This window comes from Engystomops pustulosus, chromosome 6, assembly GCF_040894005.1.
Source record: "Engystomops pustulosus chromosome 6, aEngPut4.maternal, whole genome shotgun sequence".
NCBI classification, from domain to species: Eukaryota; Metazoa; Chordata; class Amphibia; order Anura; family Leptodactylidae; genus Engystomops; species Engystomops pustulosus.
Genome location: NC_092416.1, coordinates 132508951 through 132532058, shown reverse-complemented (window position 1 = coordinate 132532058; position 23108 = coordinate 132508951). Strand labels below are relative to the sequence as shown.

At 42.9% G+C, this 23108-nt stretch overlaps 1 protein-coding gene across 1 annotated transcript in view; it reads right to left on the bottom strand.

The window, feature by feature from the left end:
* MAP3K3 (mitogen-activated protein kinase kinase kinase 3) overlaps positions 1-22191 on the bottom strand; it is a 28051-nt gene extending 5860 nt beyond the window's left edge. Inside the window, exons 1-12 of the mRNA XM_072111075.1 lie at positions 21928-22191; positions 13648-13769; positions 12329-12369; positions 5629-5728; positions 5240-5353; positions 5036-5153; positions 4746-4879; positions 4555-4628; positions 2056-2123; positions 1876-1968; positions 1537-1728; positions 1030-1178 (exon numbers count right to left, since the gene is read on the bottom strand). Coding sequence (XP_071967176.1) covers positions 1030-1178; positions 1537-1728; positions 1876-1968; positions 2056-2123; positions 4555-4628; positions 4746-4879; positions 5036-5153; positions 5240-5353; positions 5629-5728; positions 12329-12369; positions 13648-13769; positions 21928-22036 — 1314 coding nt within the window. The 5' untranslated portion in view covers positions 22037-22191. The remainder of the gene's footprint in view (positions 1-1029; positions 1179-1536; positions 1729-1875; positions 1969-2055; positions 2124-4554; positions 4629-4745; positions 4880-5035; positions 5154-5239; positions 5354-5628; positions 5729-12328; positions 12370-13647; positions 13770-21927) is intronic.
* Positions 22192-23108: the final 917 nt, after the last annotated feature.

The following is a 23108-nucleotide window of genomic DNA, read 5'->3' as shown; positions in this document are numbered from 1 at the left end:
ATTTTCCTTCTCACCTGCTCTCCTTGCAGATTTCATGTACCCCTGAAATATGTTTATTTTTTTTAGAATTGTCTTACAGGAATCACTTTTCATGGCAGAAAATGCATTGCTCCAAGATGGTAGGATGCCAAAACACCCACATGGAGGATGTGGAAATCCAATATCAATCAGATGCTACCTTAAGAATCTCTGATATTTAAAAACAGCAACTTCCCAGACAAGTTTAACCGAATATCGCAGCTATCCCTGTAAATGGCAAGACTTGCTCTCTAACTTATTGCCACAGACATAACTGGGACATGCTGTGGACCGAGGCTTACATCAAGTCCCCTTGGACCCTAGCTGGTTTGAAAGTCATAACTGGGGGAGATGGGCGGATTCCACATCATCCTGTGGTTCCTCTACATGGCTGTCTAGAATAGTTTGTTAACAATGTATATTTTCTTTTCATTGTTACATACTTCTGATATATGTTCAACGCTGTGCAGATTACAAACTTATGTGCATAGCGGCTTACCTCTGATATCACATGAACAAGGAAACCCGAGTTAATGTACACGGTCACTGATATATGCAAAACACTGTTCATTCCACTGTGCATTGCCTGCATTGTGATTGTTAAAATCCTTTTACAGTTTTAAAATTAAAAGTAGCGTAAAGATTGCACAAAAGCTTTATGTCTTGATCACATAGCAAGACTTGCTGCATTGATGCTATGTTGTATAAAGAAAAGATCAGTTTGAAGATTCTAAAAAGACCTAGCTATAATTTGAAGACAAAGTTTGGAGTCCAAAGCCTCATTGAATAACATTTCACTATTATTGTCACATTAGACTAATGAATTGATTGCACTTCTTAATTTGATGTGACAATAAAAGTGAAGTTTTATTTCTAGTCTGGAGCCTTGGACTCACTTTTCTGCTTGTGTGTGGCCAATGGAAAGCAGCCACTTGAGAGAGCACTGAGGCATAAGAAAGGAGTACATGAAAAAAAAAATTATACAATTGAGGAAGAAAAATGCATAATGACCTTGCTTGTTTCTGGACTGTCTGGATCAAATTGAACCTGCTTAGCTGCCAATTCTCTTCCTGTGTCCACATCGTAACACAGATAAACTCGACCAAAGGCCCCCTGGCCCAGAAGCTTTCCCCGGCGCCAATTTATAGGAGCACTGGGAGCTGAAACAGAAGATATAAGAATAGAAAAGTATAAAGAAAATTCAGGATATCTTTTTTATATACTGTGCATGAGGCACAAACCATTGTAACATGCCGCGTATATAAACCTGTATCCATGTTTACTCGGATAGCTTTAGATTATAGAATTGAGAAGCTACTGCCTTGTGTTCAACACTTGGAGTAAATGAGAAGTAACCAAAGGAACAAGTCCTCTGTACTGCATTGACCACAACAGGTTTTGCTTTAGTGTAAAAACAGTTTACGCCCAGCCGTAAACACAGGAAAAGATGGAGCATACTCCATTTTCCGATTACATTTGATCAGTGACCAAACACCATGTTAGATTCTAGTATCTTACATTTAGTGGGCACATTCCTTTCGGGTACACCTAGCGTGTTCTCACTGTCCACGCTTCGTAGTCGGTTCCGGGATTCCAGGTATTGCACAGACAGACCCATATTTTCTCCATTGGTGCTTAAAGAACGACTAGACGGCACTAGGGTGAAGAGATTGCCTTGAGGGCGCCTGATCCGTGGGAATGTTCTTCTTCCTAGGAGCATATAGGGCACTGGGTAAGAATTACAGGCACAGATGTGTCCTTAGCTGACACCAGTGTAGTTACCAGACTCTTGAATGGCAATCCATTACAGGCAGACTGCTTGACAATATTAAAAATACAGTATAAGACAGCACTCACCGTCACTATAGTCTTTATGGTGAATAGATACGTGATATCTTCGAGGGTATGTCCCACCCTTCCCTGCTTTGTCATAAAACTGATTCTCACGATCTGAAACAGAAATAAAAGAAGAAATGTTAGATTTCTGCAAAAGTAATACTGGTTAAAGCAGAATATGTATAGGTCTTATCCTAGCACCTGAGAAATCCTGCCGGTTGTCTGGATTACTCTGAGCTCTTGACATTCGAGACTTCCTGAATGAAGGGCTGAAGACAGACACAAAAAAGTAAAGACAGCTGTAATGTGGCAAAGGTACTGAGGGCATAGGAACCAATAGCATAGGAAATTGCCTACCCCATTTTTTGTATTCTGACTTGTGTCGCTTTATATGGTTATAACTTTTGAACACTTATCAAAGCAATTTTGAGATTGTTTTTTTCCTCACATGTTGAACTGCATTTTAGTGGTAAATTTTGGCTGATAAGTATTGCGTTTGTTTATAAAAAAAAGTAAAAGCTGATTAATTTTTTTAAAAATTTGCCATTTTCAAAATGCTAAATCATCTTGTCATCATAGTTTTACCACCTGAATAAGTTGCTGAATAACATTTCCCCTATGTCTACTTTACGATTTCATAATTTTTGAAGTGTCTGGAATATATATTTTGATTTTACGTGGCTTACAACGAACAGCGCTTTTCTGTATTTTCAAGGAGATTGCAGAATTGACTTTTTTGGGGATCATTATTCTTTTTAATAAAATTTGTGCACAAATAATATAACAAACCCCCTATATATCAACCCATTTTCAAATCTGCATCCCTCAAACTATCAGAAACAGCTTTTTGGAAGATTGTTTTTTTTTTTTTTTGGCGAGATGAGATGTATTTTACAGAGATACCATTTTGAGGTTGGTATCCCCTATTGTTGAAAACATTAACTTTTTTTGGGCATGGAGAAGTAGAAAAGCATCAATTATGTAATTGATTTTGACTTTAATTTTTGGGGTTCACCGTATAATATACATCTTATTTTTATTGTATCGGTCAGGACAATAACGTGGATATAAATATATTTTTTTACGCTTTACTAAAATTCTCAAAATAAAACCTAATATGGGCAAAAATCTATCTTTGTATCGCCGTCTTCCAAGTGGCATAACACTTATTTTTGGACTACAGAGCTGGTCCTGCTTGTTTTTTTGTGGGACATGTAGTACTTTGCTCCAGTATCATTCTGGAGTAGATATGTTTTTCAATCAGTTTTTATTGCATTTTATTTAGACACCCAGTGTTTTATGATGTCGTCTCAGTTATGATCTGGAGCTGAGCCGGCAACAGCTCTGCGTCCAATATATTGGACGCTGAGCATTAAAGCCCAGCTCACGGTGTCCGATATATTGGACAGAGTGCTAACAGGTTAAATAGTCTTACACTAGGAAAAAAAAAAGTTAAAATAAAAAAATTATAATAAAAAAACCTAAAAATTCAAATCACCCCCCTTTCCCTAGAATTGATGTAAAAATCATAAACACATTAGGTATTGCAGCGTCCGAAAATGCCCGATCAAAATATGATAACGGTTTTTCACTGCGTTTAACCCCGTAACGGAAAATCGCGCCCAAAGTCGAAAATGGCACTTTTTTGCCATTTAAAAAAAATTAAAAAATTCTATAAAAAGTGATCAAAAGGTCGTACAATCCCAAAAAATGATAACATTGTAAACGTCATCAAAATCCGCAAAAACGACACCACCCACAGCTCCGTACACCAAAGTATGAAAAAGTTTTTAGCGCCAGAAGATGGCAAAATCCCCCCCCCCCCCAAAATTTTGTACAGGAGGTTTTAATTTTTTTAAATGCATGAAAACATTATAAAACCTATACAAATTTGGTATCCCCCTAATCGTACCGACCCAAAGAATAAAGTAGACATGTCATTTGGGGTGCACAGTGAAATCCGTAAAATCCAAGCCCACAAGAATACGGCACAAATGCGTTTTTTTTACCAATTTCACTGCATTTAGAATTTTTTTCCCGCTTCCCGGCATGGAATATTAAATACCAACATTTTGAAGTGTAATTTGTTACGCAGAAAATAAGCCATCACACAGCTCTGTACATGGAAAAATAAAAAAGTTACAGATTTTTGAATGTAGGGAGTGAAAAATGAAAACGCAAAATCGAAAAAGGGCCGCGGCGGGAAGGGGTTAAAGTGTGCAAGAAGGACTCCTCTCCAACCCCCACTTCCCACTCTGTGCTTAAACTTCCCGTGCTGCAGTGAGATTGCATCAGGCAGAGGGACTGGAAGTGCTACGAGACCAGCTAGGGAGGGGTCACAGAGTGTAACTACAGCACATATGGGCTTTGGTAAGCCCCTTTCCCCAAGAGCCCTTCAGGTTCATTAACAAAATTTTAAAAGTTGATTTTAAAAGGAAGGAGGCCATGGATAACAAATGTAAGAAAATGACCAGTCACAGCACCCCAAGTCTATAAATAAGTGTCCCTGGTTTATAATGCTTGATTTTGATGGCAAATTTCTTTAAACTCAGCAATCTTAAACCTATGACACCATTTAGACTATTCATTATAGTGTCTGGTAATGCAGAACCCAACTGCAAGTTTTCTCATACTAGTTGTACTATACTTCTATCCTATACATTAATACATTTATCTATTCATGTGTATGGAATGTATTACCTGTCATCTGATTGGTCCAATGACTGGCAGCTTCCAGATATTGAATTCTCTGTACTGGTCAGTGGATCCAGCATCTAGATAACAAAAATGGCAAACTTTGGAAATACCAAACACATTTACGTAAACCAATGATGGGAAATTTTCATAGAGCAGAAGATAGAAGAATCCCTCTAAATCAGGCTCAGACTTACACACTGATCACTGGTCTCAGGGATGAACTCGCCCTCACTGTTAATGCTGGTGTAGGAACCTTGTCGGGCAATTCTCTGCTGCCTCTCGGGGACATAGCCAGGAGGTGGAGAGCTACGTCCAGCATTCTGGGAGCCTTCAAATAGAAGAAATATTTAAAATATACACAGAAAATGACATTATACACTGGGTTGTGAGATACGTATATAGTGTAACTGAAGCTGAGTGGATGTGGTTGAGGGGGCTATAGTGCTCTAGTGGGTATCATAACAAACAAGGCAGAATTACTCACTGACAGACAGGTGTCGGCTCCGGGTCTCTACAGGATGAAACGCTGCATTAACATCACCCAAAGACTGCGAGGCTTTAATTCGAACTTGTTTTTGGACCCCTGAGTGCGGTGACGATGTCTACAAAAAAAGATCAGTTACCCATACGGTAATTTTTTTATTGGACCTTAAAATCACAATATAAAAAATGCATAATATGATCATACATGGTTCCTATCATGGGAAAGGAGCAGAATCCGAAGACTTTTCATACTGGAACTTCGATCTAAGAGATCAACGGCTTTATCAAGATCATCCTGGCTTCTGAGGGGAATAGACAGCTGCAAAATAAGGGAAGGGAAGTCAGACAGGAGCCCCCAAGTCAATTAATTAATTCTCATGCAGTAGGAATCAAAACTGGAAACCAATCTCTGCCAATCTCTAATGTGCTGGAAGTGAGACCCCCCCCCCCCATTAGATACTGATGACCTATATACCAAGAAGAAGTCAAGGAACATAGAACAGCTTCCCATCGACAAAACTTCATACAGTTCAGTATCATCTATGCCAGATTATACCATAATAATTATTGTAATGTATTTCAGAATAATCCTACCTCATTGTTCATATAATTTAGGTCCATCTGCTGCCCAAAGACCAATTTCACCTTCTGTTCCACATCTTCAAACTTTACAGGCCGAGTAAACTGCAGGATCCTGGGAGAGAGATTCATCAATAAGAATGAACCACTGGTGGGAATGGATCAACATTTCAATCATTAAGTCATCTCGGCGGCGCAGAATTTTTTCACTTTTCTAATCATAGCCATAGAGCAGTGATGGCGAACCTTTTAGAGGCTGAGTGCCCAAACTACAACCTAGACCCACCTATTTCTCGCAAAGTGCCAGCAGAGAAATCTAATTTGTGATTTATTCTCCCTGCTCCGTCACAGCTTTTATTCATATCAGCACCCTGAGGACACCAATAAAGCAGAAAATAGAAGAAATTTGGATGATCATTGTAGCTTCACTCCAGGGTCCCATAAACAAGAAGAAGAATTGTCAGAGCCGGAGCAGGAGCTACAATGATAATCCAGATCTGTCCACACCTTCCCACTCCTCCAGTAGTCCCAGGTAGCACTGTCACTTTAATATAGCTCTGTGCACAGCAAGTCCTGGGCTGTCTGGGACTGCAGGAAGATACCTGGAGTCCTCTCTGGTGATGGCCTGGGTGCCCACAGAAAGGGCTCGGAGTGCCACCTCTGGCACCCATGCGATAGGTTTGCCACCACTGCTCTATAGCTTTATTGGTGTCCTCAGGGTGCTGAATGAAAGCTTTGATGGAGCAGGGAGTATAAATCAAGAATTACATTTCTGTGCTGGCACTTTGAGTGCCCAAACTACAACCAAGACCCAAGTATTTATCACAGTCTCTAAAAGGTTCGCCATCACTGATAAAGAGTATACAGATAAAAGAAGGGGAAGCTTTGAGTCTCTCAATACAGTTTTATTATTTAGTACAGTATTAATTTATATGTATTAACCTCTTCAGGACACAGCCAGTTTATAGCTTAGGCTCAGCCCCAGTTTTTGTAATCTGACACTTATCAAAGTGATTTTTGAGACAGTCTTTCATCACGCGTTGTAATGTACGGCAGTGGTAATTTTCTATTTTATTTATACATTTTTTTAAATGGCACATTTTTTGAAAAATTTGCCATTTTCTAAATTCTAAATGGTCTTGTTTTCAGACAGATAGCAACTAATTTGGGTGGTAAAACTAACATTTTCCATATGTTTTCTTTATGCTTTCATTATTTTTAAAATTTCTGCATACAGGCAGTTCAAGATAGGTTCCATAGGTTTGTTCTTAAGTTGGATTTGTATGTAAGTGGAAACTGTATATTTTATAATTGTAGATCCAGACAAAACTTTCTTTGCACCAGTGACAATTGGAGTTAAATTTTTTTTTGCTGTAATGGGACCAAGGATTATCAATAAATCTTCATTACAGACACCATACAGCTGATCACTGCAGTCTGAGACTATAGTAAAGTATTCAGAGAGCTTCACCAGAGGTCACAATGGACAGAGGGGTCCATCTTTAACTAGGGGTCTGTAAGTCGGGTGCCCTTAAGTAGGGAACCGCCTGTATTTTATTCTGATGTTACGCAGCTTACAAATTGAACATCGAAAAATCGAACACCACATTTTCAATCGGATTTCAGAATTGGCATTTTGTGGATCATTATTGTTTTTTGGCAGCCCTGGGGTGGGAATACGGTTTGTCACTACAAGGGCATGTGCTAAATTTTACTTGAACCCATTGTTGTACGGTGCACTCTGCACATGTATGCTTATATACATGCTCGATGTTTCTGTTGCCTGTAATGTCCTGTCTGTGTCCATGTCTGTCTATGTCCAAGCACAGACTTTTTCCTATAGCTTAGGGGCAATGAGGATGGCATTGCAGAGCAGTATTGCTGGTGTGGACATCTCCTCACACACAGCCACTAGAGAGAGGAGAATGAGAAACTACAGTGTTAGTACGGAGCCTGCAGCTAACCTACTCTGTATGTTCTCTATATGCCTGAGCACGGAGTGTATATCATGAGCAACCCTGATGTATAGCAATGTGTGCGCTGTCCATGTGAGGTCTCTGTAGACTGGCAATGTTAGGAGGCATCATGCTGGGACAGAGGTACCGGTATATACAAGTTCTTTAAATTGTTATCCCTTATCCGCAGAATAAGGCATGACATTCTTATCAGTCCAATCGCTGAGGCCCAGCTATCAAAAAAAGTAGGAATCCTGTTCCTCAAAAGTGTGTGCAAGTGCCTTGAATAGCAGAGCACAGCATAGTTTGGGACAACCACTTTACTTTTTTTTAGGACGTGGGTTTGTGTTTTGGATTGACAACCCTTTTTTCAATATGGAAGCCATTGTGCCATAGTTTTGACTACCTTGCAGCATAATGGGATACATCCATTAAGAGCAAATGGCTCAATTAAGCACAACATATGGAAGATACATATAAAATATAAAAAGGTTTTAATGACTATATTGGGATATTATATCCCCAAATGCTTTATACAGTTCTCCTGTAACCAGCACCATGATCCTGTACAGACCATCATGCCTACAAGCCCTCATTAACATACAATGCCAGTGGCACTGGGCAGGAAATTCCAGAGGGGACGCACAGTGAAACGGTATAGAATTACACTACTAGATTAGTTATATCCGAAAGTAGCCCCTGATCCCCACCCCCTGCCGCTAGAGGGCCATGTATCAGGAATAATGATTCCCTGTTTGATAGATTCCCAATCATTGGCCCATTTATTGGGTGATAAGTTGGGCGGCAAGATGCCCACGTAAAGATGGAAAAGTACTACTGCCACACAGAATTAATGTTTTGTACAACACGTTGATGGCCGACATTAAAAGACCAGGAATGAATGTTCCCTGAAGTGTTACTACCTGTCAGGTTGTCTACCATAAAAGAATTTAAAACAAGCAAAGGGAGATAGGATAAAAGTGAGGTTTAGGGCATCTTTATTTTGTGGCTTTGTTATTAAGGACACCTTTTTTGTAGCCCTCCCCCCCTCCTCTACCAAAGAGTCCAACTCCAGCAACGGCAATGATGCAAAGTTACTGAATGTCTTATGATTATGGGGCCTGGAGCTAAGGCTGTGATAGAGGCCTCATCTGGGTTTCTGTCCAGAACACTGCTGGCTACTTTATAGGCAATTTATGTGAATGCCTTTCATGGGCCATCGTGGGGACAGCTCCACAGCTCCATTAGAATGTTACAGATCCATTTCTCTAGAAGGAGGGGAAACCACAAGGGACATTCCTGGAATATCCAGCACCAAGCGGGGCACAGAGTATGCCAGTGTTTGCTAATAGTCGGCTGAACCTTCCACCCCTGGTAGGAAGCTTTCAGTTCACTCCTCGTGGCCTGAGCCCAGCCAGTACTAAGCGCTATCCCTCTCCTGCTCAGCCCCAAGCCATCTCACATAACTGTGGTCAGATCTGGCAGCCGCCAGGATATTTCCAGGCTCCTGTCTGTAAATGAGAGACCCTTAGGATGAGGGAAACTCAGGATAAGGATCAGAGAACGCCAGGACTGGTTTACAATCAGGCTATTGACTGTGATGTGAACATTCCTGGGCCGGACACATTAAAACTATGATTTTCCAAGTTCCAACACCGCAGCTCATGAGTGTTAACATAGGGGAAGCTATAAAATTTAAAGATGGGTTAAAAGACCCCACACAGCGCACTTTTCACTCATGAGGCTATCAGATACATTTCGTCGTCTGCTACTATGGTAATGGCACTGAAGCGGACAAGAGGAAACGTCTCCACAATATCTATAAGGCTGTTCAGATTATTACAACCTATCAGTGCATCTAGGTGCTATATTTCTAGGGCGTAGCACAGGGTTTGCCCATACTGGAACATTGTAACAAACCATCAGGTGTAAGCACATTTACAATAGACTGGATGACCTACTTAGGGTTTTCCCCAGCACTGTGGTCAGGTCACGACAACATTACTTTAGCTTGTCAATAAACCCTTAGGCTGGCACCACACGTAGCGCTTTGTCCGCTTAATTTAACGCGAAACACCAGCGGCTCGTTCCCGATCGCAGGCGTTTCCATAGAAACGCTGATGCGATCGGGTCGAGGCCCGCCCCGGTGGGCGCGACTTTGTCTCCCTCCATAGGCAGACAAGCGGCCGCTCTGCAAATCTGCCTAAATATATGGAAAGTCCTATATTTTGCAGCATGGCCACCCAACTCAGTGACACACCGTTTGCTCACTGCAAGTCACCGGGGCCATGATCTTGTCACAAATCAAGCGACCCATAACGGCTGGGTGAATAAGCCCTTGCAGTGAAACTACGTACTGTAAGGATATAGGTTACATTTGATAATTTTTTTAATTTAACGGGAAACAGTAACCACAATTTATGTACCAAACGGCTGTGTTACGTAGAGCCGTCTCCATACTTGTTGCCTATGCATTTTTGTTTTTATTTTTGAGCCACTTCCCTACTAGTGTATGAAACCTCGGTACTTGTTAGATACTTTCACACTCAGAACAGTTCAATACCTGGTTTCTGTCATTTTCAGTACTGAATGATTGGTGCCATTCTACTGGCTCCTAGTAGCTGTCTGCAGGGGAATCCGCAGAGGAAACATCAGGCAGGGAATCCTTTGAATAGATTTGTCAGGCCAGCAGCAGAGCCATGAAAATGCGATCAGGCAAATACCATCATCTGTCCATACATGGCGTTTCTTCATTTCAAAGGGCTTCCTCTGACAAAACGTTTCTTAATTGTTTCAGGTTATTCAATTATATATTTTTCTAGCCCAACCGGGATTTGAACTCACAACTTGCACTCTCTACCTGCCATAGGGATACAGGACATAGCATAGCACTAGACTATGGGGTTAATGGTTGTCAATGGGAGAATTTCTTCTCACTAGAGCTTCCATAGAGTTGGGCTACATTCAAATATATCTAAATATCACTACAATATCCTTTTTTTTTAAAAAAAAAAACATACAATTAATACAGTTAAATTGAATAAAAACACACAAAATATACTATACATTTTATATTTAAATTAGCAGGACAACCTTCACAATATATATAATAAACGGTCATAAAAAACTAAAGTACTCCTTGCAAAATGTTGGCTGATCCCTACTGATCCCATGTGTTTCATTGGAAACACATATGCGACCGAGCTGATCGCTGTCCCCAGATGTCTGCATTGTGTTTTTCAATGCAATGTAAGAGCCCCATGTGACTGCAACCTTAACGCTAAATTCAGATTTTCTGGAAAGGATTGTATCAATATCAAGTATCATGATATTTCTATGGGCATCTTATCGCACTCAAAATTCTGGTAGCGGTGAAGCCCTATTCCCTAAAAAAAAAAAAATAAAATTTTCTTGGACACAAGCTGAGCGCCTCCCGGTTATAACATAACATTTTCATTTAGGAAGGAGTGCTGGACTATAAAAACCAAGGCATAGCGGATGACGGTGTGCACTGCCCAAATTTACATAACATTCAGTTTGGGTAGATAAATTGTGGTATTGGGAGCAACCTTTATATTTGTGACATGAGACACCCAACATTTCTGCCAATCTGCCCAGCTTTAACATAATCCATTGAAGGCCATACACACCAAGTCATCCTTTCAAACACCACCCTCTTCTCATACATGGAGACTGTTTTTCTAGTTGAGATAAAAAGTCTATTTAACCCCTTAACAACCTGGCCCTTTTTCGTCTTTGTGTTTCCATTTTTCACTGCCAACTTTCAGAAATCTATAAAACTTTTTTATTTTTCCATGTAAAAATCTGTGTGATGGCTTGTTTTCTGCATAACAAATCAGACTTCAAAATGGTGGTATTTAATTTTATGCTGTGTACTGGGAAGCAGGATAAAAATTCCAAATGCAGTGAAATTGGTGAAAAAATGCATTTGCGGGCTTGGATTTTACAGCTTTCACTCTGCACTCTAAATGACATATCTACTTTATTCTTTGGTGCCATCACGGGAATAACAAATTTGGATAGGTTTTATAATGTTTTCATACACTTACAAAAACTAAAACCTTCGGTACAAAAAAAGAAAAGTTCTTCATTTTGCCATCTTCTGGCGTTAAAAACAACTTTTTCATACTTTGGTGTACAGAGCTGTGGGTGGTGTCATTTTTTGAGACTTTTGATGACATTTTCAATGCTAACATTTTAAGGGCTGAACAGCTTTTTGATGACTTTTTATTTAATTTTTTAGATTTTTCAAAATGGCAAGAAAGTGTCTTTTTTAACTTTGGGTGCTATTTTCCTCTACAGGGTTAAACGGTGGAAAAAACTGTTATTTTGATAGATTGGACATTTTGGAACGCAGCGATACCTAACATATTTATGATTTTTATTGTTTATTTATATTTATATCAGTTCTAGGGAAAGGGGGATGATTTGATGAGACAGTGACAGATCTTTGTAAGACCTGCGGCTGTAATAGTAACTGATCGGCACCCACTGATGACACGGGGTGGTGATAGAATCCAATATGGCGTAACCGACGTGCCACCGGGATTTAAATGCCTCCGCCACCGACTGCAGGTGTCACAGGTGGGTGTTCGCTGCGATATGCAGCAAACGCCCACCTTGTATGAAGAGGGCTCAGCCCGTGAGCCCTCTCCATACAGCAGGAGCCAACGTGTGACGTACTATTATGTCACGTGTCGGTAAGGAGTTAAGATTTATAATAAAAGTACTTCACTCACCGCCTCTCTCCATTGTGTTCAAACTTTATCCGTACATCATTCTAGAACAAAAAAAAATAAATTATTCTTCATATGTAGAACACATATCTTATGCTCATGTTGTAATAAAAAAAAAAAACAACAACTAGTATAAATGCACATGATCAGAATTGTGCACATTAAAATGCAAAAGCAAATCTGTGCCAATATTCACAAAGTTGAAGAAAGGATGGGGGGGGGGGGGATATTCAGTGTGCTCCTCCCTCTCTGCTCAATGAAAACAGGAAGCAGTTCCATCATGTTCGCTACCATCTACACTCTGCTCTTATGTTCCCACACAGTTTAATAATCTAGTGCGCAGAGAACATCATACATAACCATGCTCTGCAAACCACCTCTCTACAAGGCTAGGGCAAGATAGCACAGCAGTCTGATGAAGGATAAAGACAATTTACTACTGTCTGTGCTATGTCTCCTCCGTTCTCTGTAAGGTGTTCTTGTCACAGTTGCAATACTATTCTGCTTTATTTTACAGTAACATCTATTCCACTGTCTCCAATCAGGTCAATGAGCTGCAGTAAAGAAGAGGGCCATGGGGGAGATTTATCAGTGCTTGTACACCAGTTTTCTTGTGTATAACCCTGAAATAATCACAATTCCTTGCAAACTGCCTAGGATTGCGAATATTTCCCTCTTTACAGTACCTCCGCAGCAAGTGGGAGTGAACGGAGACACAGGCGGTGGTGGAAGCCGTGGTAGTGTGGGCCTGTGCACTCGCTATAGCTTACAACCATTCAGCCCTGAACACTCGCCACTGATTGTAAGAATGGAACGTCAGTGAGGCTGGCTGCCGGATACATCAGGAGACGGGAGCCTCCTGATGTATCCGGTGCAACGGGGGGGAAGAGGCTTATATCACACATTGGCTCACAAGGCACTGGCATGTGATAAATTTCCCTAAATGAATGAGAGTTAATTTTGTTGTGCAAATTTGTTGATAAAAGAAGACATTTTATCTTAGCGCTTCATACACATCACACATCTGTGATTTTCAAGGCATTTTTTCCACTCATCAGTTGCCCATAAAAAAAAAAGTAGAGCTGGTCCACAAAGAAAACTGATGACATTTGTGTTCCATTAATGTTTTTTCACTGCTGATGAATTCCACAAGGACATGAAAAAAATGGATGTGGATACACTACTGACACAAAATAGATTGACTAAAAGCAGCCAGTACGCTGTCCTTGGAAATCACAGATTGAATTTTACATCAATTATGTGTGAACAAGCCCTTACAATCCCAGAACTATTAGCCATCGGTACTCATTATGGGAGCTCACCTGTTTATTGGGGAGGCTGCCCGTCTTTGTTTTCACGCCCTCAATTCCTGGTGTTCGATGTCGTCTTCCCATTTGAAGGGCCACCAAGTCCTTCATAATGGACTTAAGAGCTTCCTGCTCATCTGTATATGAGAGAAAAAAATAACAATAACAACTGTTAATTCATCTGTTTCATAGGACATAATCATTCACCTGAATGTATTAATACCTAATACCGGTAAATATGGGAAATATTGAGGTTTTTGTATGTGGCCACACCAGTTTAAAAATGAAAGATGAGCGCTGATTGGTTGCCACGAGGGTCTACAACAGTTCTAGGTCTTGCTCTCAGCCACTTCTGATAAATCCCCCTCTGTGCATCCACGGAGTGCCCGAGGAGATTTGCCTAATTTGCCAACGTTAATTAATTGGAAACATTTTGTTAACACCACTTTAAACATTTGTTTTTCAAGCAAATTGTTAATGCAACATTAACACAATTCACAGCTGTTGAATTGCATTTCAAAGAGAAATGTAAATGCCACATGTGAACGCACCCTTAAGGGTGCGGTCACACGTTGCGTTTAACGCAGCTGAAGAGAGATTTGCCTAATTAAACAGCTCTTAACACTTGTGTTTACAAAAGCAAAAAAACAGTTGGTCGCCTAGCAACATTTGAAAAAAAAAAAAAAAAAAAACGGAAAGCATAAGGATGTCATTCATTTGCTGTACGTTTTTTTGTGGATGCATTAACTGCATTGTTGGTCTATGGTCTGCATGCGAGTAAAAAGTAGTGCATACAGCTATTTTTGTCACTGTCTGCACATCTGTCAAAAACAATGTGTGAACTGACCCATAGAAATCAATGGGTCAGTATGCAATCCCCCAAAAAATGGAAAGAAGACAGACCTCAAAAACTGAAGGACATAACTGAAGAGAAACGAGCAATCCAACTTCAGCAAATCCACAACTCCTAGAACACGCAGGTAGTCACAGGCTGTCATGATGTGTCAAGAACTGTAGGTGGTCTAACAGTATTGTGTCTATCCATCATCAGTCATGTACACACTAGTATTGAGTAATGCCATCAAGAAATACTCCAACGGCTCAGCATGAGTTGCAACACTACAGGCAGTCCCCGGGTTACGTACAAGATAGGGTCCGGAGGTTTGTTCTTAAGTTGAATTTGTATGCAAGTCGAAACTGTATATTTTATAATTGTAGATCCAGATAAAAAAATTTTGGCCCCAGTGACATTTGGAGTTTAAACATTTTTTTGCTGTAATGGGACCAAGGATTATCAATAAAGATTCATTACAGACACCTTACAGATGATTATTGCAGTCTGTAGAGGGGTCTGTCTGTAACTATAGGTTACACCCCCTGGAGGAAGCAACGGCGAAACGTGCGTCGGGGTGCTGTGGCGGTGGTCATAACTTAGTGACTGACAGTTTTGGTATTATGCAACACCCGGGTGGGTAATATGCTGGATTATAACCAAAATTGAATATACTGTTACCTTATTGATCAATATGCATTTGATAATGCTTGTGATCTAGATACTGTTGACCATTGCCACACTTTTGTCTCTGTGGATTTTTATTCTATGTTTTTAATGTTTTTTGATGGCCATATTGAATAATAAAGTTTGTCTAATATTTTCCACTACTTAGTGATCATGAGTAATATGTGATTGAGTACATTTTGGTCCTATATATCTTTTTTTGGTATTATATGTAACTATAGGTTGTAAGTCGGGTGTCCTTAAGTAGGGGACCGCCTGTACATTTATAGAGGCCACAGAGTAGTGTCAAACACTGGAATGTTTTATAGAGTGACTGACATAACATTGTAAAACCAATGCACTGCAAGACCAGGAGGAGAACAGTCAGTCCCGGACTAGAACAGTGGTGGCAAACCTATGGCCTCCTCCTGCAGTCCTGGCCAGCACTGGATGTGGTCGGTGCTATTTTATAGCTACATTACCTGGTCTACATGAGATTGCAGCAGGAGGAGGGGTGGAACGGGCTGGATTATCATTGGAGAATCTGCCCTGAGATTCTTCCTGTTCAATGGGACCCTGGAGGGAAGCTACAATGATAACCTGAACAGTATTGACGTTCTCAAGTCGCCAATATGATTGAAAGCTGTGGCAGAGAAGGGAGCACCAAGTTGCAATTTGTTATAAATAATAGTTTTTTTGGCTGTAGTTTAGGTATCACTGAAACAGAAGATAATAAAATAAGCAAAATATATTTGTGTAACAACCTGCTGCCAATATGGTGCCTCCCACACTGGTCTCTGATAACTTCTCTGCAGATTATATACACCCAAACTTTCGACAACATTGTATAATTCAATAATGCACATGAGAATACTGAACTTTGTGATATATTTTATAAAAGAAATACTGAATGGTGCCCCTTTCCCCCCCATGCTTATTTATAAGGAACCTGTCAGGGTGATTTTGGACACTAAACATTATGGACCGGTGATTTAGTGTTCCACCACCAAGTATAAAAGGTTTATTTTTTTAAAGCAGCCGCAATTAAATATCTGAGGCCGCATTCACCTGCGGCATTTGTGATGCATTTTGAAACATAACACAACGCCTCACCCTAATTCATTGGGCCAGTTCGATCCAAGTTTCTTATTTTTGCCATATTCAGACGCCAATAAGTAGTCACACTTCAGTGCGTGGAGCTATTTAAATTTGCATGTTTTGCAAAATGGCGATTCTGACATTTGGGCGCTACTTTCTGTTACTGGGTGCCCAACATGCTTATGAGTTATTTGTGTATCTATATTTATATTTGTTCTAGGGAAAGAGGGGCAATTTGAATATTTTTAAAATAATTTTTTTAACAATTATTTAAGGCTCCCCACGGGATCTGATCACTCATACAATATACTGTATTACATCTGTATTCCAGTATATTGTGAATACAGGCAGTCCCCTACTTAAGGACACCTGACTTACAGATAAGCCATAGTTACAGACAAACCCCTCTGACCTCTGGTGAAGCTCTCTGAATGTTTTACTACAGTCCCAGACTGCAATGATCAGCTGTAAGGTGTCTGTAATGAAGCTTTATTGATAATCTTTGGTCCCATTAGAGAAAAAATTTTGCAACTCCAATTGTCATTAGGACAAAGAAAATTTTTGTCTGGAGCTACAATTATAAAATATACAGTTTCGACTTACATACAAATTCAACTTAAGAACAAACCTAAAGAACCTATCTTGTACGTAACCCAGGGACTGCCTGTATGCTGCTTCTATATTGTAGTCTGCTTCTGGCAGACTGTAATATAGGTTGCTTATTGACAGTGATGGGAGCCTTTAACAGACTACCAGCTGTCATGGAAACTGATCCTCAGAATACGTCACGGAGGTGCCGATTGGCCTTACAAGATGTTATCGAAGGGAATTTCTGGATGCATCTATGACCTAGTAGGTGTAAGCCAACTGTGCCCTCCTAATAATTTTTGTGATTTTGCTCCCATCTCATCTTTTAATAGTACCCCCCCCCCCCCCCCCCGCAAGCAGGTGACACCATAGAATAGAATGCTCGCGATCGAGAGCTCATAAAACATTCTCAGGATTTGGTTGCATACGTTGAAGGACCCGAGTTTCCTGAGAAAGTAAGATCTTGCTAGGCCGCAGTTTTCGGTCCAGTCCAGTTTTTTTTGTCAATTATCGACATGCAGATACTTGTAAGTTCTTACTTGTTCAATGGCTTGGTCTTTGATGGTGACTGGTCTGGAGGCTGTTTTTATTCCTTTGTAGAATGATGACCATTTCCTTAGTTTTGTCAGTGTTTAGAAGAAGGTTATTGCCTACACTCCATACCATGAATAAGTTGATGATGTTTCTGTAGTGCTCACCCTCACCTTCTTTTAAGCAGGGGTCTATAAAAGTGTCCTCGGAGAATTTTTGGAGGTGGTGGCGATCCAAGTTATGGCTAAAATCATTCAATCAGAAATCATTCAGTCAGAAATGTAAAAAGAACAATACCTCGGCTTGCGCCTCGATTGCTGAGCTTGTCTACGAATTGAGGCCTGTCTATTAGGTAACTGACCATCTAGTCTATAATAGAGGGCTGTAAGTTGAGGTGGGTCATTTTATCCCTAATAAACGCTGGATCTACGGTATTAAAGGTCCTGAAGAAGTCAAAGAAGGTTATTCTTACGATGTTGTCCTTTTGTTCCCTGTGAGAATAGGTCCTGTGTAGTAGGTGCAGCACCGCATTGTCCACACCCGTTATGTTATTTGCGAATTGTAATGGGTCGAGCCTATCCTTCACCGCCTCCTTCATATGGGGCAAGAGAATTATTTCAAAAGATTTTATGTGAGTTCAATAGAATTGAAGTCCTTGGATTTTTTTTGCAGCAGTCTCACAGGACAGTTTCCAGATTTTTTGGACTGTCTCCTGGGGTACGCTGTCGTTGAATATATCAGACAGTAGGTATTCTCCTTATGGAGAGTTTGCCAATTAAGGCCACCTTAAAGGCGTGTGGAGACTTAGGTAGATAGATGCTCCACTAGGGAATTCTGGGAACTGATTTGGCTTAATCCCACACCATGGGGCACATTTACTTACCTGTCCCGTTGACGCCGCTGATCCGGAATGTCCGACGAGGATTCGGAGCTGCTGCGATTCACGAAGACCGTGCGTCCAATTTCCTGTATGCGTCGCTTCCCCGCTGAGGTCCGCCGGAGTTCACCTTCTTCTTCCTGGTGTATGTGAGCGCTGATATTGCGACACAATTTCCACGGTTTGACCGAATCAGTTGGGTTGTCCAACAGCCACAATCCCCGATTTGTCGCATGAAAGCCGGTGCCGATGCGCCACAATCCGATCACATGCTTCAAAAACCCAGGGCAATTCAGTGCAAAACGGAAAAATTCAGGAAACACGACGGAAATGCATCTGACGCACCCTTAGTAAATGTGCCCCCATATCTTTAGATTTCTTGTAGGTCATACTTTGTGTTAAGGGGGCTGCCTTTTAAGGTGGCAAAAGGAAGCATTGTTTTCCATTTAACACCTTGGAAAACGTTTTTGCATACTTCCCAGAATTCCCTAGTAGAGCATCTATGGCTGTAACTCTCCAGATGCCTTTAAGGTGGCCTTAATTTAACTGGTCCTAGTCAACAGCCTCTAACACAGCCAATCCAGTTCCCTACGCTGTACTGAGGAGACCCAACCAGGTGGGAACAGTGCTGTCTACAGTTGGGAGTCTGTTCCTTCTGGAATAGATATACTGTTTTGGCTTAATCCCACATCATATTATTAGACTTTATGTAGGTAATACTTGATGTTAAAGGAAACCTACCACTTGTAGTGGCAGGTTTCCGATGGAAATACCGGGCACCAGCTCAGGGTGAGCTGGTGCCGGAGCTTAGTTAGTGTTTTAAACCGCGGTATCGCGGTTTAAAACACTTTTTAAACGTTATAGCCGGCGCAGGCAGGTACGCGCTCGGCGCTTACCGTGCACGCGGCTCTCATTCACTTCCTATGTAGCCGCGTGCACGGTAAGCGCCGAGCGCGTACCTGCCTGCGCCGGCTATAAAGTTCAAAAAGTGTTTTAAACCGCGATACCGCGGTTTAAAACACTAACTAAAATAAGCTCCGGCACCAGCTCACCCTGAGCTGGTGCCCGGTATTGCCATCGGAAACCTGCCACTACAAGTGGTAGGTTTCCTTTAAGGGGGCTGCCTTTCAAGGTAGCAAGAGGAGGCATTGTTTTCCATTTAACACGTTGAATATATTAGTCATTGTGTGGCTTAGCTTTTTAGCAAAAATTTTTAATCGGCACATCAGCCTTGTTGGATTTTAGGCAGAGGGTAACTGTGAGGTTATGTGCGCTGTTGATTTAGCCTGTAGCACCTAACAGGTTACCTGACACGATCGGCGCCAGCACCAACTACAGCAGGTGTCAGCTGTATAATACTGCTGACACATGCTTGCTGCGCATAGAGAGGGCTAAGCCCATGAGCCCTCTCCATACAGCCCTTGCTACAGTTTGATGTATACAATCAGGAACCTGACAGCGTCTAATGAGTTAACTTTTTGGCAACTTACATTGCTGAATCAAAGGAAATATTCTCTATGTATGGAAAGAGTTAATCATTATCCTCCTTATCTATATTAAGTAAAGGTACCGCAAAAGGTTTTCAGATACACTACTCACTGCTGGAGAAAGAGCAGAAAAAAAATACACAAAGAAGCTGTGTAAATTAATTAAGTATATTACACAAATTACTATTATCACCTGCTCCATTCATTATATTTCTATAAAGGGTGAGGCAACCAATTCCATCAATTACCGAATATGACGCCAGAGGTGTATCCATCGCCCTCATCTATAACATATTTCGCCAGAGGTGTATCCATCGCCCTCATCTATAACATATTACGCCAGAGGTGTATCCATCGCCCTCATCTATAACGCATGACGCCAGAGGTGTATCCATCGCTCTCATCTATAACGCATGACGCCAGAGGTGTATCCATCGCTCTCATCTATAACGCATGACGCCAGAGGTGTATCCATCGCCCTCCTCTACAACATATGAGGGCACTGGAGCCGTATCCAACTACAATGTTTCAGAGCAGTGCTGTCTATTACTATATATACAATTATGTACTACCGTGTATGGCACCATATTCCTCACAGTTTCAGGGCATTTTTGTCATTTTAGACAAAAATCATTTTGGCCACAAGGTCTTAAGAATACAGTAGAGCTCTGTATATAAGTACAGTACAGCAGAGTCGATGCATGGAGCAGTACCATATATGTGGAGACTAAGGGAGTTTTTAGAAAAAAAATAAAAGTTATGGAAGAAACTGTTTTTTGGTACACATTTTAACACCTTTTTCCTGGATTCCACTGAGAAATCCAGGAAACAAAAGCTTCAAAATTTATTTTCCACTATGATTTGCACAGATATTTCTCCAGTACAAAACAAACACCAAAATTTCTCCAGGGTGCGGGACGAGGTAGCTCGCTGCAGGGCACAGGACGGGGCAACTCGCTGCAGGGCACAGGACGGGGCAACTCGCTGCAGGGCACAGGACGGGGCAACTCGCTGCAGGGCACAGGACGGGGCAACTTGCTGCAGGGCACAGGACGGGGCAACTCGCTGCAGGGCACAGGACGGGGCAACTCGCTGCAGGGCACAGGACGGGGCAACTCGCTGCAGGGCACAGGACGGGGCAACTCGCTGCAGGGCACAGGACGGGGCAACTCTCTGCAGGGCACAGGACGGGGCAACTCTCTGCAGGGCACAGGACGGGGCAACTCTCTGCAGGGCACAGGACGGGGCAACTCTCTGCAGGGCACAGGACGGGGCAACTCTCTGCAGGGCACAGGACGGGGCAACTCTCTGCAGGGCACAGGACGGGGCAACTCTCTGCAGGGCACAGGACGGGGCAACTCTCTGCAGGGCACAGGACGGGGCAACTCTCTGCAGGGCACAGGACGGGGCAACTCTCTGCAGGGCACAGGACGGGGTAACTCTCTGCAGGGCACAGGACGGGGTAACTATCTGCAGGGCACAGGACGGGGCAACTCTCTGCAGGGCACAGGACGGGGCAACTCTCTGCAGGGCACAGGACGGGGCAACTCTCTGCAGGGCACAGGACGGGGCAACTCTCTGCAGGGCACAGGACGGGGCAACTCTCTGCAGGGCACAGGACGGGGCAACTCTCTGCAGGGCACAGGACGGGGCAACTCTCTGCAGGGCACAGGACGGGGTAACTATCTGCAGGGCACAGGACGGGGTAACTCTCTGCAGGGCACAGGACGGGGCAACTCTCTGCAGGGCACAGGACGGGGCAACTCTCTGCAGGGCACAGGACGGGGCAACTCTCTGCAGGGCACAGGACGGGGCAACTCTCTGCAGGGCACAGGACGGGGCAACTCTCTGCAGGGCACAGGACGGGGCAACTCTCTGCAGGGCACAGGACGGGGTAACTCTCTGCAGGGCACAGGACGGGGCAACTCTCTGCAGGGCACAGGACGGGGTAACTCTCTGCAGGGCACAGGACGGGGTAACTCTCTGCAGGGCACAGGACGGGGTAACTCTCTGCAGGGCACAGGACGGGGTAACTCTCTGCAGGGCACAGGACGGGGTAACTCTCTGCAGGGCACAGGACGGGGTAACTCTCTGCAGGGCACAGGTCAGATGTGAGCAGGGGCAGCTCCGTGCAGAGGCCGCAGTAATGGTCGGCAGGTAATACAACAGAACAGAGCGGGTACAGGACGGCAGTGCCCGGGAAGCTCTGCACTCACCCATGGCGGTGCTGGGGTAGACGTCCCGGGCTTTGTCCGCGTCCCGGCGCCTCAGGCCTTCTGTATGGGCTCCCAGGTCTTTAAGAAATACTCCACGCACCGATAACATCAAAGGCTTAAAGTCTTCAAACTTCTCTCCGGGTGTCCTGTCATACCCGCGGGCGTCTCCGGATCACCTCATATCCGGGTGTCCTCGTCCTCGGTAGATGCTATTTCCTAGATGGCTACAGGACCTTCAGTGATGTCATGACCATGTGACCAGACTCCAGTGTGGGAGGAGCCAGTGTACAGTATACAGAGCACACAAGTGTTATATAGGAAGAGCCTGCAGCTGCTGACACCGAGAGGAACAGACTGTGATAGGAGACAGACAGGGAGGGGGCAGAGTGCAGGGACATGGGGGTAAGTGCTCTGTGAGAAGGATAGGGACATGGGGTATGTGCTCTGTCAGAAGGATACGGACATGGGGTATGTGCTCTGTGAGAAGGATAGGGACATGGGGGTATGTGCTGTGTGAGAAGGATAGGGACATGGGGGTATGTGCTCTGTGAGAAGGATAGGGACATGGGGGTATGTGCCCTGTGAGAAGGATAGGGGCATGGGGTATGTGCCGTGTGAGAAGGATAGGGACATGGGGGTATGTGCTCTGTGAGAAGGATAGGGACATGGGGGTATGTGCTGTGTGAGAAGGATAGGGACATGGGGGTATGTGCTGTGTGAGAAGGATAGGGACATGGGGGTATGTGCTGTGTGAGAAGGATAGGGACATGGGGTATGTGCTCTGTGAGAAGGATAGGGGCGTGGGTATGTGCTCTGTGAGAAGGATAGGGACATGGGGGTATGTGCTGTGTGAGAAGGATAGGGACATGGGGTATGTGCTCTGTGAGAAGGATAGGGACATGGGGGTATGTGCCCTGTGAGAAGGATAGGGGCGTGGGTATGTGCTCTGTGAGAAGGATAGGGACATGGGGGTATGTGCTGTGTGAGAAGGATAGGGACATGGGGGTATGTTCTGTGTGAGAAGGATAGGGACATGGGGGTATGTGCCGTGTGAGAAGGATAGGGACATGGGGGTAGGTGCTGTGTGAGAAGGATAGGGACATGGGGGTATGTGCCGTGTGAGAAGGATAGGGACATGGGGGTATGTGCTCTGTGAGAAGGATAGGGACATGGGGGTATGT